The sequence below is a fragment of the Columba livia genome, chromosome 5 (genome assembly GCF_036013475.1).
Source record: "Columba livia isolate bColLiv1 breed racing homer chromosome 5, bColLiv1.pat.W.v2, whole genome shotgun sequence".
Classification (NCBI taxonomy): Eukaryota; Metazoa; Chordata; class Aves; order Columbiformes; family Columbidae; genus Columba; species Columba livia.
This window is the reverse complement of record NC_088606.1, coordinates 48,597,562-48,615,539: the sequence shown is the minus strand read 5'-3', so window position 1 is coordinate 48,615,539 and position 17,978 is coordinate 48,597,562. Positions and strand designations below refer to the sequence as shown.

The window sequence follows — 17,978 nt, the reverse complement described above, 5'->3', positions numbered from 1 at the left end:
AGACTCGTCTCATTCACTTGTGTTCTGGAGTAGATCAGAGGCTGTGGCACATCATTTTAACAGAGGTTTTGCTGAAAGGGGCAGGTTTTATTGACGGGGCAGAACTAAGTATATGCAGCGCCATGTGTGGAAAACCCCTAAAATGGGAAATGTGGTTTGGTTTAGTACATATGACTCTGATATACAAGAGGCAGGGGGTATTAGCAGGCTCTGTTTTGAAATCTGTGGCATTTTGAGAGTGAGGCGGGGATAAAAGAAAAAATGCTTGGTAGCTTAATGCTAGCTGCTGTTTTTTGGGGGTTGGTTTGTTTGTTTGTTTTCCTAACGCATGTTTGTATTTTATAGCTGCTTTTTTATTCTGCACATGATAGCTTGTGCGTAGTTGGAGCGTTAAGCAAGTTGTAGATATTTTTTCTGTTTACGTTACTGTTGGACAAAAGTTATATAATCCTGTTTCAATTATATCTGCTGTAGAATTGTTCAGTAGGTCAGGCTGAACTGAAGAGTACTTGAAATACTAGTTTGTATATTTTTAATAATGCACTAAGACTTGGTTGTGGAGCAAGCTTCCATTAAAAAATAGTTGAATCCAAGCTGACACGGCATGAGTCATCTTCATCAGAGCCAAATTTTCTACATCGTATTTTTACTTAAGACAGAGTTCAATTTGCTAATACTTTGTATTATTTATGACTTCATACTCAAGTTGACCCTTTTTCTCTGTGTAACGTGCAGGTTCTATATTTGGTGCCTTGTATTCCTTGGTGCTCTTAGGAGTGCATGCTTGTATGTAAGCTTAAAGAGCATCATAATGGATCTTTTGTTTAGCTGTCTTTCCGATTCATGGACTTCTAGTTTCTTTTGTGTTAAGCAGTTAACTGAGAAAATAATTATACTGAATTAGTCTAGATAATCATGTGTTTATTTTACAGGTACACCTGGTATTAAAGTTCTCATGCCTGCACTTTCTCCTACAATGGAAGAAGGAAACATTGTGAAATGGTTAAAAAAGGAAGGTAAGATAGCATTTTCTATGACCGTGTTTGTTGTAATTTTTTAGCTATATGAATTTGTTACGTAAAAACAAGATAATTCTTTCTGGTTGTACCTTAGTATTTTGAGGCAAAATATTTGGTATGTGTACGCTGTCTTTTTGAGCAAGACGCAGTTTAATATTGTTAGTTCTTGAAACTTTTTTCCTTTATTTATTTGTCTTCCAAAAGGTTGCATTGATCATATATTTGAAAAAATTCCATTAGGCTTGTCACAGAGGTACCCCGAGGTTAGTTTAAGGGACGACAGGGTCCAAAACAACTTTTATTAAACCGGTGAGAAACAGGGTTTTAATACTCCAAAGTGACTTAAATAAAGGTTCGGATATCAGTTGAGGAAATTATTAAGGGGCAGCAACTAATACAACAGGCGGTCCACAGTGTGCATGCACGTGGCTTCACTGTAACAATGCCGGAGCCAGCCCTGAGTCCGAGACGAATACACGCTTGCCTTAACAAGGTGTGGGATTATTTTTAAAGAGACGCACATACTCGTAGTGAGTATGGGAAGCGTACACTTGCGATTGTGTGAGGGTAAATTTATAATACACTCGCAATCCTGTGAGGGTTAATTTACTTACACGTGCAAATGTGCACGAAATATTACACGTGCTTATGTGGAAGCACGGGAGGAAAAATACACTCGCGATTGTGCGACGAAATAATTTATACACGTGCTCGTATTGAGCACGGAAAGTTATACATGCATATGTGCACGAAAAGTATAAATATGAAACACTTGCAATCCTCTGAGGGTTAATTTACTTACACATGCAAATGTGCACGGAATATTACACGTGCTTATGTGGAAGCACGGGAGGAAAAATACACTCGCGATTGTGCAAGGAAATAATTTATACACGTGCTCGTATTGAGCACGGAAAGTTACACGTGCAAATGTGCACGGAAAGTACACGTGCTTGTGCACGAAATGTATAAATATACTCGCAATCCTGCGAGAAGTTTTACTCACACCCATGGCGGCAAGGCAAGCGGATTCTTCATCCTGGGGAGGGGGGCTCTCGGCAGCAGCATCTTGCTTGTGCTCCGAGAGACCCGCGACAATGGGCGGAGTCTCAACGAGAATCTCGTTTTTATACTGGCTGATCAGATCTGACTGTAGGCATTCTAGAAGCTTCTCTGCACCCCCACACTGGCTGTGGGTGCCCCTGAAGCCTCCAAACATCACCCACACTGGCTGCAGGTGCCCAGCGGCTCATTGGCGCCTCGGCACTCCATTCTCCTAATGGCCCTGGCCAGGGTACTCTGGGGCCAAACAAAAGAAGCTGTTAGCCTCAAGTAGCAGAGAGAGAGGGAGATGTGCCTACTCCTTCCATACTGAAGGAGGGAGGGGGAGAGAGAGGGGTTTGCATTCTGCCACAAGGCTATTCCAGGGTGTGAGAGTGTGTGTTGTCTTTAATTCCTAGTGTTGTCATGCTGATCAGTACCTTTGGAAGTCTGAGCGCCTTTGACTTTAGGGAGGATCTCTGTTTCATTATTCTGGTGCATTACAAAATAACATAGTATTTGTATAGCTGTTATTCAGGGCTTTTTTAATGTCTAAATTATAGTCTACAGTTAAAGCCAATAGAATAATTTAAATTACTTTCATAACCCAAATTCCAAATGGGGAAATTTCTTTCCAAAAAAGACCAAACCCAAACCAAAAACCAAACTACTACTCCAAAAGAAGTCTTTAACAACCTTGGTTATCTTAGATTCTTTGTACTCTAACAAGTGAAAAGTAATGTACTTCTGCTAAAGTATGTTGGAGTGTGGGAGATTTGAGGGATTTTCTTAAGGTTGTTGTGAGGATGGGTTTCTATTAGATGGAGATTTATTTCTGAACCAGCTAAAGGAATCTCAAGGCCAGCTCGAAGGCTGAAAAACAATACCCGCCGTGGGAGTGAGGCCTCAGGGCCTCAACAAGATGTATATATAAGGAGGCTTGTTTCTGTAATAAATGGCTTCACTTGAATTCATATTGGATTGTGTGGAGTCCATGATTTTTTGCCCTCGGATTGGAGCAGCTAGATAAATAGTGTGAGTGTATGTTCTGTCTTCACATAGGTTGTAGGTAAATGAAAAAAGATCCACAGAAGAATCGGCAGTGCTTGTTTTGTCAGTGACCTTTCTCCTACACTTTCCCCTCTCTAATTTAAAATTAAAACTGGATTTTGACTGTAGTTTTGGGTTCCAGGTAGCAGTTGTCGATTGGTATAGGGTGCATTGCAAAGTTTTAGGTAACTGTAGGAATATATCTTGTTCTCAGATATTTTGGGGTTTGCTGAAGAGTTGAATGCATTTGGAGAAAAGAAAATCAGTTAAAGCATTTTATCTTTGACAAACAAAATTTGGTGAGCTAAACTATTCTGCCTAGGTAAGCCACGTCCTTTGTTTTGATACACCCAGCACCATTGCATTAGTGGAGTACTTTGCTTTTGTATGTTTTGTATACGTTTTGAGAAACAGCTGGAAGGCAACTTCTTGCTCCAGTTTGCTCATAAAACTTATGGTAAGAATTTCTGCAGAATTTACTAGGAACGGTATGGTAGTTTATGTGTGTAAAAAGTAATTGCGCCAATCTTCTTGAAACTTGTAACTTCAGTTATTCAAGTATCAAGTCTGAGATTATGCTGAAGAAGGGAGCCATCCTAAGTCTTTTTTTGTAGTCATTAGTTGTCAACAGCTCTAAGACACTAAAAACCATAGTCTGTTTTACAACAAATAGAGCATTCAAAATTGCAAGAGAAAGCAAAGAAGGGAGCATGATAGGAGTTTAAGTAGATTCCAGTTTGTTCTACAGCACAAATTAATTTGTTTTCCTCATAAAAAAGTCTTGGGATGCTACAGCTATGTAATGATTTTTCTGTCTTTCCATACCACTGCCACCCCAAAACAAAAGGAAGAAAAAGCTTCACATCTATTTTAATTAAATGAAAACAAAATCTTAATTGATGGTTGTACTGCAAGAGAAAACTATTTTAGTATTTTCATTGCTCTACTTTCTATTTAGAAACAGGACCAAAACTACATATAGCATATTGCCTTATTTGGCACATCTGTGAACACAATTAGTGCCTATGGATATCTTTGTCCTCTGACAGTCTGGAAAATGAACATAATGACAACATTTAAAAAGAAATTATAAATTTTGAAGAAAAAACAGAGTGATATAATGCTTATACTCCTGTCTGAAAGGGATGCTCATAAGTATGTAATCTTCTAGTGAGCTGGCCATCAAAATGTAGTTGCATTACTGAATACAAATGTTTGATAATCTCATATCCAAGAAAATAAATACTCTAAATCAATTGAGAGAAGAAAGCTGATGGTTGCATATGAAATGTTTTTCCCACTCCATAACCATCAGGGGTCACTAGAATACTATTTTTATTTTTTCTTTATTGTTTTTTCTGCTCTTTGTGTAATTATCAAATGTTTTCATTTTATGGTTTCACAGGGTGGACAGATAATTTCAGTACTGCAGAAGGAAAAATGCAGTTTAATTGACAGCTTTACTATTCTCATTCCTAATGCAATTTCATATTGATTCCCGTGGGTAATGAAGTCTCATGAAAGTGAAACAGTGTTTCTAAAAACTTGTATTTATTATGTTTGAATTTAATGTTGATGAAAGATGATATATTGACAGCCCAGGAGACCAAATTCCTCTTCTTATTCTGGGCAGCAAATAGAAGAAGCAACAGTACTAGCAATTTCGGCATGCGGTATAACTCTGCTGTCTTCTGAGACATCACCTCTAGGGACTTCAGTCTCTATGCTCAGTCAACTTTGATTTGATTTGCAAAGAGTACATCAAGCAGCCTAGGGAGCGCTAGCAACCAGGAGAGCTGTGAACAGAGCAGGCAAACAAGAGTGGAACGAGGCAGTTCATGCGGAAGGACACATAAGAAAGGTGGGGAAGCTCTGCCAGCTCAACCAGGGAGTATGGTGTCCACCTGCCAGAAGGCCATGGTGTCTGTATGGTTGGCACCCATCACAAGTGATTCAGCTGCCCAGACAGAGCTCTGGTGGGAAAGTGCGGCCACCCAGGTGTCAGGCTGCAGGGTGTGCCCTACTTCTACACCAATACTGGATGGCAGCAGTGAGCACAGCTGTGGGAAGTGTGACCAGGTAGGGGAACTCCTCTGCTTAGTGACAGAACTCTCAGAGGAGGTGAGTAGGTTGGAGTATCAGGGAGTGTGGGACGGAGATAGACCACTGGAGTCACACCCTGACTTCCCTGGGACAGGCCCAGAGGTAGACAGGCACACACAGTACAGAGGACTCTACCTTCTCTCTGCATAGTGGAACGAACTGACTCAATGGATTGGGGGCAATGGCAGCATGTTCCTACCCAGTGCAGAAAGAGGAGTGTCTCTGTTGTGACTACCCCACCTTCCCAGGTTCTCTTGCAAAATGGGTATGAGGCTCTGCAGGTGGAACCAAACAACAATATTGAGGAAGGTGTTTCAACCAAGTTGGAGGTGCCACAGAAGATAAGTTGATCTGCATGGTCCATCAAAAGAAGTGCTACAAAGAAAAAAAGGCAGGTTGTGGTCATAGGAGACTCCTAAAGGGAGCAGAAGGCTCAATATGCAGACCAGACCTACTTCTGAGGGAAGTCTGCTGCCTTCCTGGGGCCAGGGTTAAAGATGTGAAGAGAAAACTTCCTGCCCTGGTGAGGTCCTCAGATTATTATCCTCTACTAATTTTTCAGGTAGGCAGTGATGAGACTGAAAAGGGAAATCCAAAGCAAATCAAGAGGGTCTTGAGGACCTTGGGATGACTGGTTAAGGGATCAAAAGCACAAGTCTTCCTCTGTCCCCCCAGTTGCAGGATATGATGAGGAAAGATTCAGGAAGACACAGCAGATCGATACCTGGCTGTGGGATTGGTGTCACCAGCAGAATTTTGTGTTTTTTGATCATGGGTTGGTTTACATGACACCTGGCCTGCTAGCAACAAATGGGATGCACCTGTCTCAAAGGGGGAAAAGGTTACTTGAGCAGGAGTTAGCAGGGCTCATTGAAAGAGCTTTAAACTAGATGTCAAGGGGAAAGGTGAGAAAACCAGGCACAGCAGAAACAAACCCAAGGGCTGCAACCCAACATTTGAGGGATGCAGGCTAGTGAGGCCCTTTGGTCTGCTCTCTCATTGGAGGTGGGGAATGGAGAGCTGTGCGGTAGAAAACACAAAAGGGTTATAGATGTTATAAATATGTTAGAAACCACAGTAGTGCCTGAGAATGGTCACAAAGGAATTAGGGCTTCTCACTACAAAAGGTGGCAGGATCCATAACCCAGTTGAAATGCATCTATACTAATGCACACAGCATGGGAAAAAAAACAGGATGAGATGGAAGCCACTGTGCAGTAGAAAAACTATAATGTACTTGCCATCACAGAAACATGGTGAGATGGCTCCTACAACTGGAGTGTTACATTGTTATGGCTATAAACTCTTCAGAAGCAATAGGCAAGGAAGGAGAGGAGGTGGGGTAGCCCTGTATGTTAGGGAGTGTTTTGATTGTCTTGAGCTTGATGAGGGTGATGATAGGGTTGAGTGTGTATGGGTAGGAATCAAGGGGAAGGCCAACAAGGCAGATATCCTGGTGGGAGTTTGTTACAAACTACACAGGACGAAGACACAGATAAAATGTTCTGCAGGGAGCTGGGAGAAGTTTCAGAGTTGCTAGCTGTTGTTCTCATAGGGGACTTCAACTTACCAGATGTCTGCTGGAAATACAACACAGCAGAAAAGAAACAGTCTAGGAGGCTCCTAAAGTGTGTGGAAGACAACTTCCTGACACACTTCGTCAGTGAGCCTACTGGGGAAGGCACCCCACTGGACCTGTTGTTTGTGAACAGAGGAGGACTCACGGGTAATGTGTCAGTTGGAGGTCACCTTGGGCATGGTGATCATAAAATGATTGAATTTTCTCTTCTTGGGGAAGTAAGGAGGGTGGTCAGCAGAACTGCTACTTTGGATTTCTGAAGGGCAGACCTGTTGAGGAGGCTGGTTGGAAGAGACCCTTTGGGAGGCAGTCCTGAAGGGCAAAGGAGTCCAGGAAGGCTGGTCACTCTTCAAGAAGGAAATCTTAGAGGTGTAGGAGCAGGCTGCCCCGCATGCCAAAAGATTAGCCAGTGGGGAAGAAGACTGGCCTGGCTGAATAGAAAGCTTTGACTGGCACTTGGAATAAAAGGAGAATTTATAACCTTTGGAAGAAAGGGCAGGCTACTCAGGAGGACTACAAGGGTGCTGTGAAGTTATGCAGGGAGAAAATAGAAGGGCCAAAGCCCAACTAGAGCTGAGCATAGCTATTGCTGTAAAGGGAACAAAAATGTTTCTATAAATACATAAGCCACAAAAAGAAGGCTAAGGAGAATCTCCATTCTTTAGTGGATGGGAGGGAAACATAGTGACAGAAGATGATAGAAGGGCTAAGGTACTTAATGCCATCTTTGCCTCAGTCTTTCATAGTAAGACCAGTTGTGCTCCAAGTACACAGCCCCCTAACCTGGAAGACAGGGACAGGGAGCAAAATGAAGCCCAAATAATCCAAGAGCAAATGGTTAGCAACATGTTACATCACTTAGATACACACAAGTCTGTGGGGCCAAGGGTACTGAGGAAGCTGGTGGAGGTGCTCACCAAGCCACTTTCTATCATTTATCAGCAATCCTGGCTAACCAGGGAGGTTCTAGCCAACTGGAAGTTGACAAATGTGACACCCATCTACAAGAAGGGCCAGAAGGAGGATCCAGGGAATTATGGGCCTTGACAGGTCTGACCTCGGTGCCTGGGGAGGTCGTGGAACAGATCATCCTGAGTACCATCATGCAGCACATGCAAGAAAACCAAGTGATTAGGCCCAGTCGGCATGGGTTTGTGAAAGGCAGCTCCTGCTTCACCAACTTGATCTATAACAAGGTGACCAGCTTAGCAGTTGAAGGAAAGGCTGTGGGATGTTGTGTACTTAGACTTCAGTAAAGCCCTTGACACAGTTTCACACAACCTTCTCCTGGAGAAATTGGTAGCTCCTGGCTTGGACAGGTATACTCTTTGCTGGGTAAAGAACTGGCTGGATGCCCAGTCCCAAAGAGTTGTGGTGAATGATGTCAAGTCCAGTTGGAGGCTGGTCACAAGTGGTGTTCCCCAGGTCTTAATATTGGGGCCGGTTCTGTTTAATATCTTTATCAGTGATCTGGATGAGGGGATTGAGTGCACCCTCACTAAGTTTGCAGGTGACACCAGGCTTGGCGGGAGTGTTGATCTGCTTAAGTGTAGAAAGGCTCTACATTGGCATCTGGACAGGCTGGATGGGCTGAGGCCAGCTGTATGAGGTTTAAAGAGGCCAAGTGCTGGGTCATGCACTTGGGTCACAACAACCCCATGGAATGCTATGGGCTTGGGGAAGAGTGGCTGAAAAGCTGCTTGGTGGAAAAGCATCTGGGGGTGTTGGTTGACACCTGACTGAATATGAGCCAGCAGTGTGTCCAGGTGGCCAAAAAGGCCAACAGCATCCTGGCGTGCATCAAGAACAGCATGGCCAGAAGTAGGTAAGTGATTGTCCCCCTGTACTCAGCACTGATGAGGCCCCCACCTTGAATACTGTGTTCAGTTTTGGGCCTCTCACTACAGGAAAGACATTTAGGTACCGGAGAGAGTTCAGAGGATGGAAATGAAGGTGGTGAAGAAAACAAGTCTTATGAGGATGGGCTGAACAATCTGGGACTGTTTAGTCTGGAGAAAAGGACGCTCGGGAGATTTTATCGCTCTCTACAACTATCTGAAAGGAGGCTGTATCATGGAGGGTGTTGGTCTTTTCTCCTAAGTAGCAAGTGATAGGACAAGAGGAAATAGCCTCAAGTTGTGCCAGGGAAGTTTCAGATTTGATATTAGGAAAAATTTATTCACAGAAAGGGTTGTAAAGTAGTGGAACAGGCTGCTCAGGGAAGTGGTTGAGTCACCATCCCTGGAGGTGTTTAAAAGATGTATAGATGAAGTTCTTAGGGACATGGTTTAGTGCTGGAGTTAGGTTATTGTTGGATTCAGTGATCTTGAGGGTCTCTTCTAACCAAAATGATGCTATGATTCTATGAATGCAGTTTGTATCTTGTGATTTGGATACTTGGTTGTCAGTAGCTGAACAGAGCACATAGGCAATTCAGTGCCAATTGGGTTTGATGTCCTAGAGGGAAATTTGGCTTAAAGCAAAGATGTGGCATAAGACCAATGATATGCTCTGCAAAAATGTTCTTTCCAATCCTGTCTGTTGAGTAAGCGGGTTTGTATTTGATGTGAAAGAGGGCATCGATTTTGCAGTCTTTGATGAACATAACTATGATGCTTTCTGTTCTGCTTGGGTACTGAAATACAGATGAGGTTTTTTGAATGCTGCAGTGAAATATTATTCTTAAAATTGCATTTAATCAACTGCCTTCCAAACTTATGACCACTTCTTGGCTGCAGCAGTGAAAGAACAAAACAAAAAAAAGTGGAAAAGTGGTTTGCCTGGTTTTGTGAAGTCATTTCCTCTTGCCTTCCCTGTGAAAGAGAATCTTTACCTTTCTGTGAACTGCCTGGCATACCCAAGTTAAGAGATGTCATAAATGACAAAATACATGAATCAAGGTATTTGCTTTGGTTAGCTTGCACTGTTGGAGTTACTGCTGCAGGTTGCTTAGCACTGAGATTTCATTTTAATGGTGCAGAACACTTACAGGATGATTGTGGGCTGGGAGAAGAGAATAACTAAGATACAGAGTTAAGCTCCTTTCTTCTTGCCTTTGTTCAGTATGTTACAGAATTTGCCCAATAATTAAATTTGTTAACATCTATGAAGTACTTAATGGTCTGATATATAGGCTACTTGAATTAATGATCCAATGGAATTAAAGTACTGATACAGAGCCTGGAATTGTGACTCTGTTTTATAAACTGTTTACGCTTTAGTTATTGCGAAGTGCAGTGCAACAACTAAATAATTTAATTAAAAAGGTCAGGTGCTATTTTGTGTACTCCCCTGCCAAGTTCCATAATAGGAACAACCATGACTTACACAGTTTTATAAGTGACTGAGTTTTGAATGTTTTCATTGCTTATTACTATAGAGGTCATAAAACACTTCATTTTCCCCTTCTAATCCAGGTAGTCCTGAAACAGGAATTTTTTTAAGGCATTTGTCTCTTACCTAAATGCAGGTGGTATTATTGTGATGCTTAAGTATAACAGAGTGTGGTATCAGGAATTTAATGGAAATGCTTAGACACATAATACTATTGCAGCATTTCTGGTACTGGGGTAATATTAAAAAAATACTTCATATAAAAAATGTAGTAATGGGTTGGGATTGTATGTAATGTCCCTATTTTTCAGTGCTGTGTAAGGAAAAGCTTATCATATTTTGTTGGAGGCCAAAACATTCAACTACCTCAAACTTTTTCTATGTAATTTCAATTTCAGTGTTGGCCATCTATTTAGTATTGATGTATTTGAAGAATCTAGACCTGTAATATCTTTATCATATGCTAGCATATATAGGTATTCTTCAAAAGTAGAGGAAGAGTATACTTTAGAATTAATCACACTTGTGTAACGTAGCAAAAGCAATTTCTAACACTTGTGGGAATTTTTATTTCACAAAGTATGTTTCTAAAAGACCATAGTTAACTATATAGCAGACTGAGGAAACGAGCTAGCAAACATGCTTTCCAAAGAGATTAAAGTTTCTGAGGTTTTTATTTGAATATCTTTATTAGCATAGATATAAATTATAGAGCTGTGATAGTTGGTTAAAGATGTCATTGCCTGTGACATTTTTCTTAAAATTACAGTTTTAAATAGCTTGCTTTGACTTATGGCTTGCAATGAATTTGGAAAGCTCAGGATTTTATTCAGGGCGGTGTTACTCAGTGATGGTGTTGTGGAAATAAATTTCATTGTGTGGGTACTTCCTCTTGGAAAACCTACTGTAAACATCAGTATTTGGAATATGTTAATGCTATGCTGCAGCAGTTTGTCTCTGAATCTCAGTTTTCTTATTTGGAAACGAAAGCTGCAATATGATAAATGATAGGGGAACAACTAGCTATGGAATATATTAAAGAATGTAAAGCGGCTGTATTAAAGGGATAAATATCTATCTTCCATGGTTAAATAGATCTAGATTTCATGGTTAAATGGTGTATGTTAAGTATTCTTATGTTTTGTTCTATTTTGCAGGTGAAACAGTGAATGCTGGAGATGCATTGTGTGAAATTGAAACAGACAAAGCGGTGATTACCATGGAATCAAGTGATGATGGCATATTGGCTAAAATATTGGTAGGGATTCTGCCTTTCTGAGTTAGATTATACAACTTCTTTTCAGACTATCATTTAGCATATTGCCCCAAAACTAGTTTAGATAGCTAAATTTTTTCTGCTTAACTTTCAGAGTAATGCACTGACTTGCATTCCTAGTGAGAAATAATTGCTCTATTTATTTTGTACATAATAACAGACTACTGGTACATGATCCTATATCATTTTAATGCATTTTCAGTTAACCTGATTGAATTATGTTGCTTTGTACGTTTTGTACCTTCTGAATTATGTCCATAAAATATTGCCATTTATGACATCTCTGAGTTATAGAATGGAATTTTGGATGGTACTGTACCCAGAATGCGTGATCTCTGTGCTAGATTATCTTGTGCTGGCCATTGAAGATGGAACATTATACAAGATGGGCTTACCTGAGGACAATTCTTAGAATTACTAATTTCCTGTATGCTTAAAATTAAATTGATTGATTAGGCTTAATGTAAAAGAATGAGAACTGGAATGAATGTGAAGTTCTCTGAACATCATTGTGGAGTATTTGTATGTATGAGATTCTTCCCTCTTTATGTGCACAGTTTGTTTGAGTTCCTAGTTTATTTTTAGCCTTAAATCCTGTTCTGTACCAAGATGGAAGCAATAACAACTGGACTACAGAGATCAGGATAGAGGACATTGTTCTAATCCTGCATTGCTTAAGGTCGGCTTGCAAGTCCAGTGCTATTCTTTCCATACAAGGCGAATTCTGAATCTTTTCCTTTCTCTTCCTTCTCTTTTCTAAGATTTTTGAAAAATGCTTCTTATTTTAAAATGACCCAGTATTATTTCTTGTCAGAATTTAGAAGGGTGAGGCTTTAATTCTGAGTCCTTCTGTTGCTGCTTCTGTGTAAATGTAATTACATTTTCTGATAACTCGTATTTGATGCTTAAAATTTAAGGGAGACTATTTTTCTTGTTCCTTACATATATATAATGAGAAATGTGGTTTAGAGTTTCTTATCTTTAGGGAGGGGAATGAAAATTGTTATAAATTTTGTTTAAAGACATGGAAAATATTTTTCCTCCTTTCCAGTATTTACCCCTTTTTCCAAAATTTCCCCAAACAGTACCCAAATCTGTGGAGTTCTCTTATCCTGTGAAAGCTTAATCTGTCAGCTAGCCTCTAGCACGTCCAACAAGAACACTGATATATTTTCTTTTAGAAATTGGGTAGATAAACATGGATAATCTTAACTATGATTTTGCAATGAATTTAAAGCTTGGTTAAGATAAAGCAACTTCACAGTATCACAGTATAACAGTATGTTTGGGATTGGAAGGGACCTCAAAAGATCATCTAGTCCAATCCCCCTGCTGGAGCAGGAACACCTAAGCAAGGTCGCACAGGAACATGTCCAGGCGGGTTTTGAATGTCTCCAGAGAAGGAGACTCCACAACCTCCCTGGGCAGCCTGTTCCAGTGCTATGTCACCCTTACTGAGAAGAAGTTTTTTCTCAAATTCAAGTGGAACCTCTTGTGTTCCAGCTTGATCCCATTACCCCTTGTCCTATCATTGTTTGCCACCGAGAAGAGCCTGGCTCCATCCTCATGGCACTCACCCTTTATATATTTATAAACATCAATAAGGTCCCCCCTTAGTCTCCTCTTCTCCAAACTAAAGAGACCCAGCTCCCTCAGCCTTTCTTCGTAAGGGAGGTGCTCCACTCTCTTAATCATCTTCGTTGCCCTATGCTGGACCCTCTCCAGCAGTTCCCTGTCCTTCTTGAACTGAGGGGCCCAGAACTGGACACAATATTCCAGATGTGGTCTCACCAGGGCGGAGTAGAGGGGAAGGAGGACCTCTCTCGATCTACTAGCCAACCCCCTTCTAATACACCCCAGGATGCCATTGGCCTTCCTGGCCACAAGGGCACAGTGCTGGCTCATGGTCATCCTGTTGTCCACCAGGACCCCCAGGTCCCTTTCCCCTACACTGCTCTCTAATATGTAATTTCCCAACCTATACTGGAACCTGGGGTTGTTCCTACCCAGATGCAGGACTCTACACTTTCCCTTGTTAAATTTCATTAGGTTATTCCCCGCCCAACTCTCCAGCCTGTCCAGGTCCCGCTGGATGGCAGCACAGCCTTCTGGCGTGTCAGCCACTCCTCCCAGCTTAGTGTCATCAGCAAGCTTGCTGATAGTACACTCTATTCCCTCGTCTAAATCGTTAATGAAGATATTGAATAATATTGGCCCCAGTACTGACCCCTGAGGCACTCCACTAGATACTGGCCTCCAACTAGACTCTGCACCATTGACTACCACTCTGTGGCTTCTCTCCTTAAGCCAGTTTGCAACCCACCTCGCTACTCTATTGTCTAGACCACACCTCCTCAACTTAGCTGTGAGGATGCTGTGGGAGACTGTGTCAAAGGCCTTACTGAAGTTAAGGTAGACCACATCCACCGCTCTGCCATCATCCATCCACCTTGTTACATTCTCATAAAAGGCTATGAGGTTGGTCAAGCATGACTTACCCTTGGTAAAGCCATGCTGACTGCCCCTAATAACCCTCTTATCCTTGATATGCCTTGAGATGGCACCAAGGATAAGCTGTTCCATTACTTTCCCAGGGACAGAGGTGAGGCTGACTGGTCTATAATTACCCGGGTCCTCCTTCTTGCCCTTTTTGAAGACTGGAGTGACATTTGCTTTCCTCCAGTCCTCGGGCACCTCTCCCGTTTCCCAAGACTTGGCAAAGATGATGGAGAGCGGTCCAGCAATGACTTCAGCCAGCTCCCTCAGCACCCGCGGATGCATCCCATCTGGACCCATGGATTTATGGATGTCCAGACTATTTAATTGCTCCCTAAACCAATCCTCATTGACTAAAGCAAACTTCTCCATTGACCTGGCTTCATCCAGGGTCTCAGGGGTACAGGGCTCCCCAGGACAGCCTCCGGCAGAGTAGACAGAGACAAAGAAGGCATTCAGTAATTCTGCCTTCTCTGTATCTTCTGCCACCAGGGCACCCACCCCGTTCATCAGTGGGCCTACATTGCCTCTGGTATTAGTTTTATCTGCTATGTATTTGAAAAAGGTCTTTTTGCTGTCCTTGACCCCTCTCGCCAGCTGTAATTCTAAGGAGGCCTTGGCTATCCTAGCTGCCTTCCTACATCCTCTAACAGCAGCCTTATATTCCTCCCAAGTGGCCAGCCCCTGCTTCCATGACCTGTAAACTCTCCTCTTCAGCTTGAGCATACCCAACAGATCCCTATAAACCACGCAGGCCTCCTGGCTCCCTTCCTTGACTTCCTACGTGTGGGGATGCTCTGATCCTGAGCGTGGAAGAAGCAATCTCTGAATGCAATCCAGCTATCTTGGGCCCCTTTTCCTTCAAGCAGTCTTGCCCATGGGATTTCCCCCAGCAATTGCTTGAAAAGGCCAAAGTTAGCCCTGCTAAAGTCCAGGGTTGCAATTCTACTTGCTATTCTGTTCCTGCCACACAAGATCCTGAACTCCACCATCTCATGGTCACCGCAACCCAGGCAGCCCTCAACCTTTACTGCTTCGACCAGACCCTCCTTGTTAGTGAGGATGAGATCCAGCAGTGCACCTCTCCTAGTTGGCTCCTCCACCATCTGCATGAGGAAGTTATCATCAATGCACTGGAGGAACCTCCTGGACAGTGGCTGGCTGGCTGAATGGTCCTTCCAGCAAACATCAGGGAAGTTAAAATCCCCCACAACAACCAGGGCCTGTGACTGTGAGGCCACTCTCAACTGCCCATAGAAGGCCTCATCAGCTTCCTCAGCCTGATCTGGTGGCCTGTAACAGACGCCCACAACAGTGTCACCCCTGCCAGCCTGCCCCTTGATCCTGACCCATACACTCTCAACTCGCTCCTCATCCACTCCTGGGCAGAATTTAGTACATTGTAGCTGCTCTCTCACATAGAGAGCAACTCCACCACCACGCCTGGCTGGCCTGTCTTTCCTGAAAAGGGCATAGCCATCCATGACCACATTCCAGTCATGTGAACTGTCCCACCATGTTTCCGTAATTGCCACCAGATCATAATCTCCCGACCGAACATAGGATTCTAACTCCTCCTGCTTATTCCCCATGCTGCGCGCATTCGTGTACAGGCATTTGAGGGAGCGAGCAGAGCACACCAATTTCTCCCTAGGGGCATAGGAGGCCACCTGGTCCTAATCAGTTTTAGAATGCTGTCCCACTGGGACAAGCCCAGCTACAACCCCATCCCCCTTCAAGCCTAGTTTAAAGCTCTCCAAATGAGCCCAGCTAATTCCTGGCCCAGCATCCTTTTGCCCCTGCGAGATACTTGTTCAGAAACTTGTTCAATTACAATTGTACAATATCTAGTTAGGCAGTCAAGTGGGCAGCTAAATGGGGAAACAAGGTAGTATTTCTCAGGTTTAATGCATATATAGACACATAAAGAGCTGTTTACCGTATTTGAACATCCTACTTATGACCTACTGTATCCAACAAAAGTTATGAAACACTTTGTAACATTCAAATGATACGGAAGAAGTCTACTTGAATCACTGTGCAACTTCTTAGATTTTTGGTGATAGATATGTTAAAATAAATATTAATGAATACTAATGCTCATGTGAAAAGTCTGGTTTTAAATGACTTGCCCTTGTATTGTGTGAGAACTCAGTAACAAAAAGGACTAAATTTCAGTTCTCCATGATGATTCAGCTGTCTTTGGTGATACTTCCCTTTCAGTTCTTTGCCTCATTGTTTATATATCTTTATATAAAACAAACAAACAAAAAACAACAACCAAATATGAAAGGCCTCAAAAAATTAACAATCAGGAATGTCCTAGAGGCAAAACTCCATCTCTTTGTACAGTCTTGATATAGCTTCGTCGAAAATGGAAGAGGTAGAAGTGAGCATGTTATTAAAACTAAATGATACATATGCGGAAACTGTGCTGATTGCATGACTTTCTGGCAATACAGTGATGGTCTTTTGCTGTTCCTGTGTGCGTAAATCCTTTATAAAGCTATATTATACTTTTTGTTGCAAACTACATTTTCCAGATTTTCATGGTACTTCTGTGCTAGTCTATACCTCATTTGAAAGAAAACAACACATATGAATTATAGTCTTTGTCCCCCCCACAAGGCTCCATCCTTGTGGTTTCTCTGGGAGGACTAAAATTTTGTTTCTTTTCTTTCTTTTTTTTTTTTTTTTTTCCCTCTCCCAAACCTTTTGAAATTTTCAGAACAGTCTCATTTCCGTTCTGTTGGAGTATTGCAGCTGTTTCTTCATGCCCTCCACAATAATTAAGCAATAGGGTGAGTTGGAAGAACTTTGAATAAAATAAATAAAAAATAACAAGAAATTGTTTTGCTATATATGTAGTAGATTATGAAACCCTTTTGTTGCATTGAGGATTAATTTAGCAGAAGTTAAGCCCCCTTGTGATGTGGCTGATATTCAATTACATCAAATAACCTCAAGTCAGCACTGTAGGTCTGATTGTGCAAACGTACTTGCACAAATTCACAAATAGTATAATATATACTAGAAGTCTGAGCACATTAATTTTCACAATTGGATTCACTGATAGTGCGGGATCTCTTGAGGTCCCTTCCAATCCCTAGCATTCTATGATTCTGTGACACTCGCAACCACTGAATTTACACACTTGCACAGATTCACATATAGTTTAATAATACTAAAAGTCTGAGCATATTCAATGATAAATTCTCATTACTTGATCCTGAAGTATTGAGGGTTATTAAAGCAACAAATGTAAGTTCTTTTAGATGCCATTGATAAATACACTGTCTGCAAAACACACTTAAGTTGCAAAATACACTTTAGTTGTAAAAACAAATGTTAGTTGCAAGAAATAAGTATTGGTACCATATATATATAACTCTAAGATGACTATATAGTGCTATTGATGTGATTACAAATACAAGCTTGAAGTCTTAAGTGTTCAGGGGAAGACTTGGTATAACTAAGTGTGCAAATTGCACCCAGAAGTGTCCCTTTGCAGCGGGGAAGGTAGGTACAGACTGTCAACTGCTCCCAGAAGTCTTATTATGCTGTTCCCTTGATTTCTCAGTGATAGTGTCTTCTCTCACCATTCCTCAATTGTTAGGATATTTTATGCTATTTTTTTATGTTTAGGTGGAGCTTGAGTGACTCTAGTCATACATACCTTTGTTATTTGTTGGTGTAAAAATATCTCTTCAATTTTTAACGTAAAAACTTTACTACACATACTCACAAAAGTGCTGGAGGTGTATACCATTTGACGTGGAGGTATGTTTTGATATTATAATGAGATTCTAATGAACAATGTCCATCTATTGGACAAATTTCTGGCTCAGTAACTAGCATTTTGGATGGAATAGAACATTTATCCTTTTTAATTGACAGCAGCTATACCTTATCTTTAAAATTGGCAGCAGCTATACCATCTGATTCTTGTACCTGCCCTGTTATACAGGGCGTGGTCGTGGTTTCTTTGTATCACTCCGCCCCCCATATCTTCTTGATTGGTACTATACTGAGCTCCCCCAGGCACTACCATCAAAGAATGTGAGCCAAGTGGGGACAGGAG

The 17,978-nt window shown here is 41.7% G+C and overlaps 1 protein-coding gene across 4 annotated transcripts in view; it reads left to right on the top strand.

Annotated features, from left to right (window-relative positions):
- The window catches only part of PDHX (pyruvate dehydrogenase complex component X), a 75,067-nt gene that overhangs the window by 9,578 nt on the left and 47,511 nt on the right, over window positions 1-17,978 (top strand). For all 4 annotated transcript variants that reach the window (XM_021284549.2, XM_005500229.4, XM_021284550.2 and 1 more), the window contains exons 2-3: window positions 933-1,016; window positions 11,283-11,383. In XM_021284549.2, the coding sequence (XP_021140224.1) occupies window positions 933-1,016; window positions 11,283-11,383 (185 nt within the window). The remainder of the gene's footprint in view (window positions 1-932; window positions 1,017-11,282; window positions 11,384-17,978) is intronic.